This window comes from Mchenga conophoros, linkage group LG5 (genome assembly GCF_057382185.1).
Source record: "Mchenga conophoros isolate Kocher_MC1m ecotype Shallow Benthic linkage group LG5, M_conophoros_male_GT1.1, whole genome shotgun sequence".
In the NCBI taxonomy this organism is placed as follows: domain Eukaryota; kingdom Metazoa; phylum Chordata; class Actinopteri; order Cichliformes; family Cichlidae; genus Mchenga; species Mchenga conophoros.
This window is the reverse complement of record NC_140530.1, coordinates 36,245,736-36,262,482: the sequence shown is the minus strand read 5'-3', so window position 1 is coordinate 36,262,482 and position 16,747 is coordinate 36,245,736. Positions and strand designations below refer to the sequence as shown.

The 16,747-nt window shown below is 41.8% G+C and overlaps 1 protein-coding gene across 2 annotated transcripts in view; it reads right to left on the bottom strand.

Annotated features, from left to right (window-relative positions):
- The window catches only part of kif5ab (kinesin family member 5A, b), a 74,095-nt gene that overhangs the window by 8,942 nt on the left and 48,406 nt on the right, over positions 1-16,747 (bottom strand). For both annotated transcript variants that reach the window (XM_085275183.1, XM_085275184.1), the window contains exons 16-25: positions 15,113-15,301; positions 14,349-14,466; positions 10,609-10,673; positions 9,202-9,311; positions 7,351-7,452; positions 6,784-6,844; positions 6,619-6,690; positions 6,399-6,503; positions 1,884-2,100; positions 293-614 (exon numbers count right to left, since the gene is read on the bottom strand). In XM_085275183.1, coding sequence (XP_085131309.1) covers positions 293-614; positions 1,884-2,100; positions 6,399-6,503; positions 6,619-6,690; positions 6,784-6,844; positions 7,351-7,452; positions 9,202-9,311; positions 10,609-10,673; positions 14,349-14,466; positions 15,113-15,301 — 1,361 coding nt within the window. The remainder of the gene's footprint in view (positions 1-292; positions 615-1,883; positions 2,101-6,398; positions 6,504-6,618; positions 6,691-6,783; positions 6,845-7,350; positions 7,453-9,201; positions 9,312-10,608; positions 10,674-14,348; positions 14,467-15,112; positions 15,302-16,747) is intronic.

Below are 16,747 nucleotides of genomic sequence, written 5' to 3'. Positions count from 1 at the left end.
GATTCAAATGAAAGACATTGAGAAAGAAGCTTTTTTGTAAGTCTGACTGGTCTGTGGGTCAGATAAAAAGGTTAGTAAACACTCTTGACGCAAACTCAAGAAAGTTCCAGACAACATTAAGTGGCATACAGGTATTGCCCCTCATTACGATCTCATATAAAACCAGAGAGAGCCAGAAAGTGTGGCTTAGTTAAAGTTATATTATACCGATTATTAATTAAAGTCAAGAAGGTGAAATATGGTAAGAACCACAAAAAGTGACTAAAATCGCCAAAACAGCTGTTTTACTCACATATTGTTTTGAACATTGCTGTCATGTGCATCATTATTTTGGAAGTCGAGGTGTTTGGCAGGGCTGTTCTGATTGGAGTTGGACTCAGGTAGCCTGGGCTCACTCTCTGGTGTTGAGGGAGAAGTAGGAGAAACAGATATAGGAGAGGAAGGAGCAGAGGTAGCAGCAGGAGCAGCAGCAGCAGCAGCAGCAGCAGGGGCTGCTTGGTTCCTGTTGTGGAAAACAGCGTTGCAGAAGGCAATGGGCTGATCGCTGAAGCCTCGGATAAAGAAGGGGTTGGTGGGAGAGCAGACTGGGTAGTGGCCAGGGCGTACAGGCTTGGCTGTAAGTGATAACAGAGAACAATGTATTGATTGATTCACTCATCCATTAAAGCCAGACATATTTAATTTGCCCTACAGGATGCTTAAAGCCCAACACTGAAAATATATTAATGTAAAGCGAAATATCACAGATAGTCTTGTTTGCTGTGCTTTAATCCTCGAATGAAAATCATTATGCTGAAAGCGCTCATTTAAATCAATAGCTCATTTTCTCATTACAGCAGCACATGCATCTGAGTTGAAGTAGCAAGCTAGTGATCAGACTGAATTACACTGTTATTCTAATGTTTCGCATTTCTTTCAGGAGAATATGCCTACCGCGTAAATCCTTAGAAGCCCAATGTTCCACCAACTGTTACATTCTTTCATGCAAAAACTCTCTCGACAGCTTTTTGTTTTGTTTAAGTAAATTCTTTTCTCATTTCGGTGCAACGTAAACAGTCCTTTGCATATCTGTGCGTTCCACAGCAGGAGAATTCAGTTACATGCATGTTTGCTTCCTGAATATGAAACAAGATTGGAAGAGGAAGAAAAGGGCATCAGCTCGATCATGCAGGTTGTGAAAATGTGGTGATATGTTAAGAGGAATGTAGGAAGGAGACAACAGATGAGTAGAGCAGAGAGGGCAAAGCACACAATGGATGCTGCTTGTGGGAAAATCTCAACAGGGACGTGAAAAGAATGGCTGCACGATGCTGAACGATTTTTCTCACATGCTGCATTACAAAGGAAGCGATCTGATGGGAGGGAGATGAAACGCACAACGGTGTCTACATGTACAACATCACACATGTAGTGCTGGAGAGGATATACATACTATATCCTTCCTACAGTGCAGCCAAAGGAAGTGGCATGGGCTTTGCATGCATTTTCCCTCCTTATTTTATTGTTGAATTTGGGGCTTATACATCACATCATAAAAAGAAAATTAGACTGACTTTTAGATTTACCACATTTGAGTGGATTAACCAACATGTTCTGATGAATCGGTTGATTTAAATTCAATGTTTTTCACGTGCTGTGCTGCCCAATTACTGAGAAACAGCTTTCATGTGTGTCTCTGAACTGTTATGAAACGATGCAGTGGCTGTGAATTTGCTGCAGACTAAATGATTGGATGCATTTTACAGCTACCTACAGATTAAAAGATACTGCAGTGTTAAAGCAATCGCAAAGCTTTTACAGAAATGACACATGCAGCACTGTCATGTAATTTCTAGCAGACTGCGGCTGTTATTTTGAATCTGTGAGCAACTTGTATACGTTACCGATGAGCGCAGCATGGGGTCGGCGGAAGGGAGCGCGGGCCCTCATCACATCTTTGATTCGCTCCACTTCCTGTTGGTAGCGATGGCGGTCCTTCATGGCTCCTTCTTTTGCCTCCTTCAGCGCACCCTCGAGCGCCTTAACTCGCTCAGCTGTAGACCGAAGACGTTTCTCCAGTTTTGGAAGCTCACAGCGCAGATCTGCATTGTCACGTACCAGCTGTAACACAAATCCGACATGTGCAAAAAACAAGCTATAACTACAGAAAGACAGTTATACATTTTCTATGATTCAAAGCACTTTCTTGCTACAGGCCTCCACTCTCACACACTCACACTCTGATGAATGCACCAGGGCAGCTCAGGGTTCAGTATCTTGCCCAAGGATACTTTATAAGCAGACTAAAGGAGCAGGGGATCAGTCCACTGGCTGCTAATTGGTAGATGACCCATTTTACTTCCTGAACCATTGCCTCCCCAAAGAGTTGCTCATATGTTTTGCAATCTAAGAATTTTTTTTTACTAAGAATATAGTGCAGAGTACAAAAAGTGGAGCATAGGAAGTGTGTGACCATAACGTCCATTTCAGATCAGTTAGGGTCAAATGGGTGCAGTGGGGTGGAACAGAGAAACATCAAGTGTAACCTGAAAATTGTACCAGGAAGAGACAGCCCACAATTGCACCAGTGTTGTAAAGAGCACTACTTCAGTCTGAACTCTCCTGAACACAGAGCCAGTCTATCAGAAATCTACAACCGGGAAAAAGTAGGACAACTCTGTTGAATCATCTCCATTTAAGTTTCTGTTTTGAATTAAAATAATGGGCCTGAACACAAACAGAAAAATGAATCAATGAATGTTTCAAGGTATTTTAGAGGGGACCAGCATGGCAGCTGTTCCTCTACACCTCAGATCTCAGCAGAGCCTCAAAACATCATGAGAATATGAATTAGCCTAAGCATAGAAGGGAAGAATAGACTCACAATCCTCTTGAATATTGTGCAGCTTTGATGAGCAGATGCTGTAAACAGTTGCGTGACATTATGATAATCATCATTATGATTTCCCTAAACATGTATTAAATCCATGGGTGTAATGGATCTTTTAAACTGGGTATATTTAAAGGAACATAGTTGCTAGATGCTGATATGAGTGTCGGAGCTGTTGTTGGATCTTTGGATGTCCATGACACATGAGGCAATCTGTGATCTGATTTTCACTTGGTGAAAATGTGCATGAACAGTAATACCGAGACGAGTTGCTCTAACTTGCAGTTGTGCCGTTCTTACAGTAGCACCCCACCCCTGCAGCACTTTCAGCAGGATATTGTCTGACCCCACACTGCCAGAGTACTGCAGGTCTTTCTGGATCAGTAGTATATATCCAGAAATTCCCCGTCCAAGCATTTAGTCTCAGTGTGACTCCTAAAAAACACAACTGGGACATGGAGGGTCGATGCCACTGTACTCAACCAGGAACAGAGAGCAGCTCCTGATAACTGATCCAGACACCTGTGCAGTCCATGCACAGACAGGTGGCTTCTTGCATCATTCCAGAGGTGGCCATACCTTGTATTAAATATTCATATATATCAGCCTTGGCCTAGAAAATCCATATCTGCACTTGTCAGTTAATATTATCATGTGCCTATATTTCTGAAGTTATTATTTATGAAGCTAAATCAACACGAGGATGCAATGATTTAAATCTGCCTCATGCTGCATGTTTCCTCTAAACGCAAAAGTTAATAAGTGAGCACCTAAACACTGACGGTCTGCTTCTGTGTGATCATGCAAACTAATCCATACCCTGCAGAGATAATGAGCACTATAGCTGAGATTTTTTCACAATGGGCAAAGTTATCTAGCAGCCAAAGCATTGATGTGTTTGGGATATTCACCTGTGGCTTGTTGGCGTTAGTTTGTTTGCTGGCGAGATAGTTTAGTGATGATTGCTCAGTTTTTACAGTTGACGGACAGACAGAGATGATTAAATCTGTGCAGCGGCAGAGAAACTTGCAGCTTTGGTGTAGTGGCCACTGCCCATTTGCAAGCATTATCACTTTACTGCTGATTTATGACCATGACTTTCACCTTCCATTCCCACAGTATCAGCAGGTGGTGGATGGGATGGAGTCTCCCAGCAGCCACTTTAGGATTGGTTTTCTGCCTGACAAACTGCTGCACTGCAGCTTTCACCAATCTGCCAGCCTGCAGAACATTCAGCACATCCAACACTTAGTCCACGGCGGTAGTCCATTTAGGAATATTAAAAATATGAGGTGTGTGCGTATGTTTATGACTTTCTGAGAGCAGATAAGATAAGATAAGATAAGATAGAACTTTATTAATCCCTCGGGTGGGTTCCTCTGGGAAATTCGACTTCCAAAAAAAGCACAGCAACGACCAAAGTTACAGTTACAGAACTGTTATATATATATATATACACACACACACACACACACACACACACACACACACACACACACACACACACACACACACATATATAAATACAGAGACAAATATAAATAAAATATACAAAGGGGATAAATAGAATAAATAGGAATAAAAAATAAAAATACAAGTGAATTGCACATTTCAAGTATTGAGTCTATTGCACTGTTGACTATTTACAAAAAGTATTGCACAAGGTATTGCACAGTGAGGTGAAGAGGCACTACAGCTTAGTTGTTCCCCCCTCCTTTGTCCTCCTGTCTCCCCTCCCTCTCCCCTCCAGAGAGGAGTTAAACAGTCTGATGGCGTGTGGGACAAAGGAGTTTTTAAGTCTGTTAGTTCTTGTCTTGGGGAGAAGCAACCTGTCACTGAACAGACTCTTCTGGTTGTTTATGGCCGTGTGCAGAGGATGCCCAGCATTGTCCATAATGTCCATCAGTTTCTTTAATGTCCTTTTCTCTGCCACTGTCACCAGAGTGTCCAGCTTCATGCCGACCACAGAGCTAGCCCTCCTGATCAGTTTCTCCAGCCTGGATGAGTCCTTCTTTGCTGTGCTGCTCCCCCAGCACACCACAGCATAGAAAAGTACTCCAGCAACCACTGACTGGTAAAACATCCTCAGGAGCTTCCTGCAGATGTTAAAAGACCTCAGCCTCCTGAGGAAGTACAGTCGGCTTTGGGCTTTTTTATACAGGTGCTCTGTGTTGCATGACCAGTCCAGTTTATTGTCCACCCACAGCCCGAGGTACTTGTACTTGTTGACCACCTCCACCTCCTCCCCCTCTATCTGAACTGGCAGTGGACCTTCTCTGGACCTCCCGAAGTCCACAACCAGTTCCTTAGTCTTTGAGGTGTTGAGTTGCAGGTGGTTTGTGTGACTCCATGCGACAAAGTTCCTCACCAGACTTCTGTACTCCTCTTCCTGATCATCCCAGATACACCCCATGATGGCCGTGTCATCTGCAAACTTCTGAATATGGCATAATTCAGAGTTGTAGCAGAAGTCAGAGGTGTACAGGGTGAAGAGAAGAGGGGACAGCACAGTCACCTGTGGTGCTCCTGTGCTGCTGACCACTGTGTCAGACGTGATGTCCTTCAGCCTGACGTACTGTGGTCTGTCGGTGAGGTAGTCGGAGATCCAAGCCACCAGGCAGGGGTCCACCTGCATCCTGTTCAGTTTTTCCTGAAGCATACAGGGCCGGATGGTATTAAAGGCACTGGAAAAGTCAAGAAACAGGATCCTGACCGTGCCTTTTCCCCCATCCAGGTGTGAGTGGGCTCTGTGTAGGAGGTACAGGATGGCATCCTCCACTCCGACACCCACCTTGTATGCAAACTGTAGTGGGTCCTGGGCATGTTGTACCTGTGGTCGGAGGAGGTTGAGGAAGAGCCGCTCTAGAGTCTTCATAAGATGTGACGTCAGTGCCACCGGTCGGAAGTCATTCAGCTCATTGGGCCGGTTCTTTTTGGGGACCGGGACGATGCAGGATGTCTTCCATAGGGCGGGCACTCTCCCCAGTCGCAGACTGAGGTTGAAGACTCGTTGTAGCGGCTCCCCAAGTTCAGCAGCACACGCCTTAAGCAAGGTTGGTTTTCAGAGTTTGTGTGGAAGCCAGAGTGCGGAGAAAAAACCGAGAATGCCTGTTTGCACCTGCATCAGGAGTGTTCAAGTCTTACTGTTTTATACAGTGAGGCGTCCTTTCCCTGGAGACAGAGGGGGGGTTAACAAATCCTGCTGCTCTGTTTTCAAGGAGACTTTCATGTGAACTTGGTGTAGTGAGATGATCGATTGTGCTAGCGTTTCTTTTGCCCACAGGAGAGAAATGACAAACAGTGCACACAGCTCTGTATTTGAATTTGTCTGTGCCTCTTTGTCCGCCGCACATATTCATCGTAGACATTTTTTGATTTACTGCTGCAACCCTGCAGAGGGGAAATCAGGCCCCCTGGTCAAAGGGAACCTGGTCATTGGTCTTAATTTTCAAACTAGGTGTGGACAGGTCAAATGTTTCCTGTTTCTGTCACTATAAATTAAAGTTTTGTAGGAGCTGTGTGCTGTTACCTGTTTGTGAACCTTTGTAAGCTGGTCCAGGTTGTTTTCAAGAAAGGAAATCTTTTGTTTCTGGGTGATGTATCCGCCAGTATCATCAGGCTCCATCTGTGCACTCTGTCGATTAAAAAAGGAGATGAAATAGAAAATAGAATAGAAAATGTCACCGTAACTCTAGGCAGAACCACCTGTTTCTATGTGTTGAGTAAAAGGGTTTAGTTATGTCTCTTACTTTTCTAACTCGAGTTGTGAGGTCTTGAACGAAAAGCTTGCGGAGGTTGTGCAGGGTGTGGAGCTCACGAGCCTGCAGTGTGAATAAAGGAACAGAGAAAATAGTGCAGTTAAAGCAGTTCGAGAGGACTGAGTCATTGAATCGTGACAGAATTTATTAACTTACAACAGTTTCCTCCAGGCCTTTCAGATCCTGTTTTGATTGTTCGTGTCGTTCATGGAGGAATCTATAGACAGACAGATAAATGCTCAGACACAGACGCATAGAAGAGTCAAACTGAACTTCTCTTTATCCAAACGATTACCAAATTCTTGCCAGAATAATTCATGAATAGAGAACAAAGGCAGCACATAATGCCTGCCCCACTCATGGGCTGTTATCCATCTGCCATCTGATGCAATATGCTGCAAAGGTCAGAGTAGAAAGAGGCCTATTAGCTGCCAGCTGCCACCTTATTCTGAAACTCCATAATGGAGATGCAAAGAGAGTCAGACAGGAAGAAAAGGACCAAGAGAGGAGCAGGCTAAGAAAGAGTTAACAGCAGAAGAGTAAGATACTGTAAATAGAATTCAGTCAGAGCTCCCGAGCGTGAGGAAAATAAATAGACAAAAGGAAGACAAATGACAGAGAGAAATGGAAGACGCAAATCAAAAGAGGCAGCTCAGCTCGCCCCCAGGCCTCCATATGGTGAAGTGTTTGAAAGCCGGCCAGGACAGTAAAGCAGCAACTCACGTCAATTCCTCCAGCTGCCGGCTCTTGTGATGCTCTCGGCTTCTGAGACGTTCAAAGTCACTGTGCAGTTGTTCTAGCTCCAGCTGCTGCCTCTGGTTACAACTGAAAAAAGGTGTTAAGTGACTCAGTCGTGACATCTTTTATATATTATCTTTTTATATTACAAAAACACAGGGATGTAGATATTAGCAACATAAGCACAACCCTTGGGATTTTTGGAGGAATGGAATTAAAAAAAATGGAGGTTAGTTTTGTTTCTAAGGCAGAGAGAACAGCGAGTGAGCTGGAGATTGAAGAGTGAGATGCACTGATGAGAAAAAAAAAGAATGAATAAGAAAGGACACATTTGTATTTTCTGATTGCTCCACAGTAGTTCTAAAATAAAAAATAAATACATTTGCAAAATGCTCGGGGAAGATTGGGATGGGATGCTACCTGGTCATTAAGTTTTTATTGACTCCTATTGCCACAAGCTTCATGCTATTATTTTCTCTGAGCCACACACCCACACCCCAAAGATTGATGCCCAACAACTTTTTTTTGTTTAATCATCTCTAGCAAACACTTCCAGTGAGTCACCGGTGATGATCACGTGCATACTTTACAAAAATCCCACATAGTATGCCTTTAAGTGTTCTTAGCTGCTTTTAACTGGTTTCCTTCTGATTTTATTTAATTAGGGTATCCTTACAAAACCTTTCTGTCACATGAGAAAAGAGCTGTCTGTTCCAGTCCCAGGCATATGGCTCCAGCTCAGTGGTGTGCACAGGAGCAAAAATGATGAAGAAGCACCATTAGTGCATGCAGTGTAAGGATTTATTTTTGCCCCTAATTCAAATCATGGCTGTACTGGCCAGACAGGCATTTTGGCAGAGCAGAGGGGCACTTAAGTAACCCAAGTGTGTAATTAGGTCACAACTAGAGCATTGAAATGCCCCATTAGAGTATGGACACAACATATTTTTCAGTGGCACTTACCAAAAAAAGGGTGCACACCTGTAAACACTTGCATTTGCGTGTGATCCTTGCAATCTGCACTACCATTTAATGTATACCTACTTTTTGACATTCTCTTTAAAGGATCCGGAGGGCATCCCTGCTCCTGTTTTATATGCGTTCCACCTCACCGACATCCATCCTTCCGATCTATTTTAAAGCTGCTTATCCCAGACTGTGTGAGCAGGATAAGCAGAGCAGCACCAAATGTCTGTTCAAACTGAAATTCTCTGCAGCTGCTCCTTAGGTGTTAACAGATACTCCCAGGCCAGCTGGAAAATGTACTTTAGTCCCTAGAGAGGGTCTGCCCAGTGGTCTCCTCCCAGATGGCCACGCTTGGTGTAGTACATCATCAGAACAAGGTACCTGAAGGGATAGGTTTTCATTTAGGCCAAACCAGGCCAGTGGCTCCTCGCATTGGGGTTGTAGCAGCTTGGCTCTGCAGCTTCCTGACCATGTAAACCACCCACACGTTTTCATTTCAGCCAGTCTGAACATTGGGGCTTAGACCGTGTTGAAGGTTTGAGAGATACTGAAAACATGTATTCCCAGTTTGAGCGTTTACAAACCACTTATGAGGGTAAAATTGAATTTCAAATTTGAGCATGCAGCTGTGTTGCTGTGGTACGGTAAGTTGTCTCCCTTAGAAAACATTCATGGCCTATATTTCCGCAGTGCCACGGTCTCAACGACTGAAAGAAATATTTTTCTATAGCATCCTTGTGATTTTTCTGCTGGAACGATTTGATTCTTTAACTTAAAATACTTTTCTTTTCAAACTCTTGCACAAGTTACAGATTTCCAAAAACTGAGTCTTGGTTTTGAAAAGTAAAGAATTTACGGTGAAGTACTCACTCAGTTAAGTCATCGATGATCTTTTGCTTCTCATTGATCTCGTCTCGCAGGCGGCCCAGTTGTTTGCTGTGCACCTCACGGTGTGACTCCATCTGCTGCTCCAGAGCCCTCTGGGGTATTGGCGACAGAAGGGGGGAAGAGACAGATCGAGTATCGTAACACGGGAGTCAGAGGAGAACAAAGTGACTAAATAACGAGAAGAAAATTACACGCACCGGTGCACATGTGGACATGCCAAACCACACGGGCATTAAACACAAACTTACACACCCCACGCTGTCCATACACTACCACTGACGGGACTGTGAGACTCGGCTACTGAAAGTGGAGCGTGACACACACAGGAACGCTCACACTCGTGTGCTCTCGATGCTCTCACGAACACATCCACAAATACAAGCAGATAATGAAAACAACAAACAACGCCAGCTGTTTAAAAGTGTCTGGCAGCTGAAAACTACATCTGTTTACTTTTATTTGGGAATTTGGCATCGCTGGAATTTCATCCTTCATTTCTGTCAAATCTTTTGACCTTGAAAAGATGTGCTGCTTTTTAGGCAAATCTCATTTTGATCAAGTCATTATGAATCTTTGTGGTTTTCAGTCACTTAATAGTTTGACGGCTGAATGTGAGGATACTCTGTGGCTGTCCTGTGGCCATGCTTCCTGTAACCATCTGATATTTGAGACTTCCTGTTTTGCTGTTTGCAGTTAATTGTTCAGGACACATGTAGATAGATTTACATTAAGATGCAAGACTAAAACATCATTGGATGTTCCTCTGACTGCTTTTTATTCGTTGTTTTGCATTCCCTCTTTTGCCTAGGCCTTGGTTGTGATTGGTCACTGGTATTTGGACTACAAACTGACCACAAACAAAAAGCAAACAGCTTCCAGTACTAGAAATAATGCCCATTGCCTACAGATTCGTCACATTCATATGCCGATATCTGCTTTTCATATTACCACTCGATGATTGTGAATGATGTAAAATGCTTCTAGGGGCCAGAATGACAATCAATAATCTGTGCAGCCACTACCTAACAAACTATAGCTGTTCCAGAGGGCAGTGAGTTATCATTTCCTTGCCGAGCTTGCTATGATTGCGTCTTTATTCTAAACTAAGGCAATGAGTTGAAAGCTGCAGTGTCTGAATGATTGTACAGACATCGAATTGTCATCTTCTTATCAACACTACCAATAAAAGGGGTTGAAAGCAAATTTCTGAATATATGAAACAATTTCTTTAGTTTATTAAATCATTCCTACAGTCATTTACACACTTGAGTCCAACTACACGTGCAGTCACAGGCAAACACACACCCTGCACACGCACACCTGCAGTTGGCTGAGAGGGTGCGAGAAAAGGTCATTACATCAAGTTGCTCTCACTGTAGTCATGGTTACCTTTATATCACAGGAGTTCTGGGCAGACGTGTGATTCTCCCCCCTGGTCACTTGTGACATGCTCTCTGAAATAAGCACACACACAGAGAAAGAGCGAGAGGATGGCGGTAAGAGGAGCAGATAAAAGCGGCGCGCACAGATGTTGATGATGGTGACCTGACTTTGACAGCACAGCAGTATCACCACTTCATGTTGACAGCGAAGGCAGCGTGATCTAAGTGATGTCTCGGGTGTGATAATATCTATCTGCAAATGACATCTATTGTGTCATGCAGATCTGATATTGACTCACTGCTGTTCCTGGTGTCTGATGATGAAATTACCGAGCGCTCTACCTCAGACCACACCGTGCGATCAACGTGACCTGCAGCACTTTGTGTTAATCTGCTTGTGTTATGGCTTGAGGACCGTCTGACTCGACTGCTGAGCAGGACTAAAATTGATTTCCCTGCCCTTAATTCCACTGGTTATTTAATGCCATTCTGTGAGACTCCATGGGAAGAGTGACTTACACTGCCTTTGGCCTTATTTGGGAATTGCGTCAGTGTACTGTGGGAGTATCTACAGCTGGACCTTGCACGAGTTTCAAATGTAAAATCAATCTATTAGTGCTGGTGTTGTGAAATGTTTGGGAGCTTAAGCTTTTTTGTGTTCTTGTTTTTCTTTTGCTTGACAGGACAAAAAGGCCTCTGGAAGCAACTGAAGCTCTATTAAAGATAGCAACCTGAAGCTACTTCCTCCCATTTCTAGCCCAGAGACACTAAAATGCAGCAACATATTTTCTGTCTTCTCACTATTTACTTTGTCCTGAAGTTATTTGGCTTGACTGAGTCAGAGCACTGACATTATATTTAACTCCGGCATTTCACATCAGTAGTGGATTAATCTACTTACTTTGCAGTCAGTCCCGAAATGACAGCGTCACCACGTATCACTTTAACCCCTTTAGGATATTTGTTAATGAAAAATATGCATTTATTAGAAGAAAACTCTCTTGCATTTACTTCATTTGAGTTTATATTGAGAAAAGACCTGTTTTGCTGACAGTAAAGATTGGCTTCACTCCTGGAAACTTGTGTTTGGCTCTATTTATTGAGTGTAAATCTGTCATTTTTCTGGTCGGACCATATTGAAATTTTCTTCACCAAAGAGTCTGAATGAATACTAAAATCTTTGCTCCCAGTTTGCTATTTTGCTCTCGTAGGTAAAACATTTTAACTTGAGCCTAGAGCAATCTATTATAAAAAGGAGTACCCACATACTACACTTGCCAAATTGAACTAATATTGACTGGCCTCAAATTCTCAACTCCACCGAGTATTTCAGCAACATGTGCTCGTACACTTAGACTCCAAAACTTGTCTAACTGACCAAGTCTCACAATCTTATATCCACCCAAAAAGTCTTTTTGATTTTGTTTTGAGAGTGAAATACTAGCAAGAGCACAACGAATAAGATCTTCTTTTGAGAATATATGTCTGTTATTTCTTATTTAGTTTATAAACCCTAAAACTAGTTACTTTCCCTGCATATTAGGCTCATTTATATCACCAAGACACTATTTGAGATGATATTGTATCTTAGACGTCCCAAAAGGTTGATTCTGTTTATCTGGACGTAGCGTTTTCAGCGGGAGAAACGTTTCGTTACTCATCCAAGTGACTTCTTCAGTGTCAGCTGACTGCAGGTTTCCCCAACTTTATAAACAATACATTGATTGAAGCTAGCACCACTGAATGAACATTGGGCTGTGAGGTCAGTTCCTCGATCATTAATATGCACATTTTCATGACCATTGATCAACAACCACTGATGAAATCCCATTAATCAATGGTCTTTGATCAATGAGTACCATTCACAGAGAGTTGGGGAATGGCTGCGATCACAGCACTGTATCTTAAAAGCATTTTTTAGCTGTGAAATCATTTTACAAGCCCTCCCAGTAACAGTTCACACACTTAGACTTTTGTTGTACAAACCCTAACAGCATGAAGGTGCTGGTATCCTGTGGGTTCTCCCCCCACAGTCCAAAGTTATTCAAGTTAAGTTAATTGCTGATTCTAAATTGATCGTGTTTGTTAGCCCTATGACAGACTATTGACCAGAAGAAGCATCTTGTTCAGTTGCTCTTGTTCTAAGATCATTTCTCTCAAAGTGAGAATGAAGCAACGCCAAAGGTTTATGAAGCACTTGTTATGAGTGTGTCAACACTTCTTTTAAGAGATTTCTCACTTGACTAAAGTTTAGACATTTTTTTTCTCATTTCAAGAAATCTTACCAAGTGTTATTTTATTATTTTACTTGATTATAGTCTGGATTTTCTCAAATTACATATTTTTTCCTTATATTTAGCCAATTTTTGCAGTGTATTTAGTGATACTTATCTCTGTAGATGGTGGCTGCTCACTGACCAGTTATATTACCATTTTAGTGCAGACAAAAATACGATGCTGCTGTTTATATTGTCACTTTCATCATCATCAAAATCTGTGTTTCTCCACTGCATTAGATCATGATCAATCACCAACTCTAATATACTAAACTAAAATGAGTAAAATGCTTACCTATTATGCTGATTTCTTACTCTGTATTGTTTTTTATGCACACAACTGAACATGTTTAAAATAGTCGTTATTATCACCGCTATATTATCTTAGATCAACCTCTGTCTGAAATAAGGAGTTTGCCTCATCTCCTCTTATGGCCACGCTCCCTTCAAGTTGACTTTCTTCTGACTGGCTGCCTCTAACAAACAGAAGGTTGGAACCACAGGTGGGTGGTGCTTCTGTGTTCACAGGCAGCAATGTGGTCACAAAATTACCATACCATACCATCATCAGGTGTAACCATCAGTAGAAAAAACAGTTTAAAGCTTGATCCTTTGGCTCACATTTGTAAAAATGCTGACCTTATTATCTGAAATCTGAGAACCTCCAACACCTCAGCGACTTTGAATTTGATAAGCATTTAAAGGAAATTGATGGAGTCACTGTATAGTGCAGCAGAAAACTGAAACAATCTTTCAAATGTGGATAGTGTCAAAATTGGTTTTCCCTCTAGAGCCATGAATTTCAAAAAATCCTGTTAACCACTTGAATTTTCAAAATTTCGAAATGTGCCAATTTGCCCAATATTTCCAACTAAAGAAGCATTTTTTACTACAGAATTATTTCAACCTCCAGACACATTTCAGAGGTTTTACTTCTGATTTATAATCCAAGTCAAATTCATATCTTAAAAACTCTTTGTTTCAAGTAAAACAAAATAACCCCAATGACACGTATGTTACATGTTCGTGTTCTGTGCTCTGCCCTCTCCTAGTTTAGTTCACAGTAAATGGACTGTAATTTACAAAAAACACCTTTTTACCTACAACCTGCATACGCATACATCTTTAAACCCAGATGGAGGTATCAGAGGAGACTCTTCATCTCCCCAATACTTCAACATACAAATGCAAATGTCAGCAGATGTGACTGAAACAAACATTATTAACTGTACTACTACACACCACACCAGTGATATCTAATCATTAAAAACACAACTTCTAAAGTGTACTTCCACATGGTTGAATACGTATGATTGAACGATATGATAATTCAAAAAGGCAAATCAAGTTTATTTGAAAAAAAAAAATGTTTGGCTAATGAGCTTTATTTTAAAAAAGTAATCAGAAAAGAGTAAACGTACCAGCTTAGATACTTGCGCTGCTTCACTAGTGTGGGCTATAACAAATGTACCTTGAGCTTGGAGTTTAGCCAGCTCCGCAGTCAGAGAATCATAGCTGTCCTCCAGCTGTCTCTTCCTCAGCTCCACGTTCTGCATGTACTCTGTTAGAGAGCGAATCTTCACTTCGTGCTGAAAGTCAGAACATCATATGCAAAAAGTTTAGTGACGAGCAAAGACCTCTACCCACGAGGACACTTTACATCAAGGATAAAATGCACTTTTACTTTTTGTTCACTGAATATTTATGATCTCTTGTCACCGGGGAGTGTAGTTTAAATACCACAGTTAGCGAAATTTGAACCGTGGCTTCAGGCCACTACATGAACACAGAATATAAAACATGCAATTATTTGAGAATTATGACCCTGTGCAGACTAAAAATGTCCAAAGCAAAAAGAAAAATCCACCCCACAAAGAGTTGGGTCATGTTAAGATGTTGGGAGTAGCTACACTGTGTTTTAAAGCTTTTCAGCCTTTATTATGACAGGAAAACTGGGAAAAGACATGCCGCAAATGGCTCAGGCTAGATTTGAAACCAGGGCTTTAAGACACATGGGTCACCTGCCCAAGCCGGTGAGCCTTTTGAAGTGTTAATTGATAAGGTTTCAGTATCAGTATCACCAGTATTTCTGTCTAGTACCAGATGAACAAACATTTGTACCCCCATATCATTTTATTTTAGTTCCTACAGTTCATCTAGATTTAATAATTCAGTTCAATTCAATCGATTTGGTACCCAACAACAACACATGTATCCGTCAGTTTGCAATCTTACCTGTGAAATGAGAAGGTGACATGAAGACAGTTCTCTGCCCGTCTCCTCCATCTTGCGGTGACACTCGGTTTGTAGGTTCTCCAGGTGGCGACAGCGCTTCACCATGGACTTCACCTCTGACTTTATCTTATTAATGTAGAGGCGAGCCACTGTGAACTCTTCCTCGATCGCTCCGGTGATCTCCACAGGCTGGAGACAAATGAGTGCAAGGAGACAGTTAAATAAAAAGAAAAAATCAGTCTAGTAGATGCTTGATCAGGATTGAGTGGGGACTGTTTAAACACAGCATGGGCGTTAAATCAGTGGAAAGGGAAGCATCTTAGAAACACTCTGGCATTTTGTATGCACAGCCATTAGGTTAATGGTCTCATTTAGCAGATGTAGCAACTCAGAAGCTCCGAAATGAAGTGTGGAGGAAAATGTATACACATCAATCTAAGCACTACAGATGATAGCGGATGTGCATACACGACATTCTGCATATGCGAGTGGTATACTGACTATATTGAATAATGTAAAGCTGTTGATTTAAGTCACGTCTATAAACACAGATATTTATTTTAAATGCTCATTCAGAGCATAAATTTACATGGATGCCAAACCAATCAAGTTAAAGAGAAATGCCTGAAAAATGACACTTTATCAGCAAACAGAAAATATTCATATGCACACACATGCACACGCACACATATATATATGTAAGTTTTTTTAAATGTAATTGTCTCCTTTTTGGCAGATCTACCAGAGCGCTTTGTCACGGCTTTATGCCAGAAGATGCTTTGCATTTCACTTTGTTGGTATTTACTGTCTCTCTTGGTTTTACTTGCTTTCTTTATTTCCTTCCAGCCATTTGAGATTGTTTGGTCATCCCTCATTAATTTCTCATGTGGTTAATTACTTATGTGCACCGATCAAGCATAACATTCTGACTATCTATCAGAATCAACATTAACTTTTAAAAAAATAAATAGCATTAATGTTTTCAGCAAATTGAGCTCATCTGTTGGACTCGACCACATGGGTCAGCACCAGGAAGCCTTGGCCGCCCACGACTTGGACCACTTTTGATGGATACTGACCACTGCAGACCAGAAACATCACACATGAGTTGCAATTTGGGAGACTCTCTGACCCAGTCGTCTAACCATCACAACTTGCTAATATCCTCACAATAGCCCCCCCCCTTAACACATCATCTCTGAAAGCAAAATGTTCCCTGGTTCCTTAATATATCCCACCCACTAACAGGTGCCATGATGAAGAGATAATCAGTGTTATTCACTTCACCTGTCAGTGGTCACAATGTTCGGGGTATTTTTACTCTGGTTTTTCTCGTTGTTAGCCATCATCAGTCCATCTGTGTTCATCTCCAAAATTTACTGCCAGCGTTTTCTCTCATGTTTCCTGCGGCTGCTTTTTGAGTTGTTTTTCTTTGGACTATGTTGTCCTCAGGCTTTGCGCTTGACTAGACTCCGACAAGTCTAAATAAGCTCAACACTAAACCCTGCTTTTGTTTGTGCTTTCGGGTCTTCTTTTGAATTTCTCTGAGTTCCTTTTCTACACTGATACTTAAATTTAGCTGTATATTTTCTTGCTTTGACATGAGAATCATCTTTCTCATTTTACCTACACCAC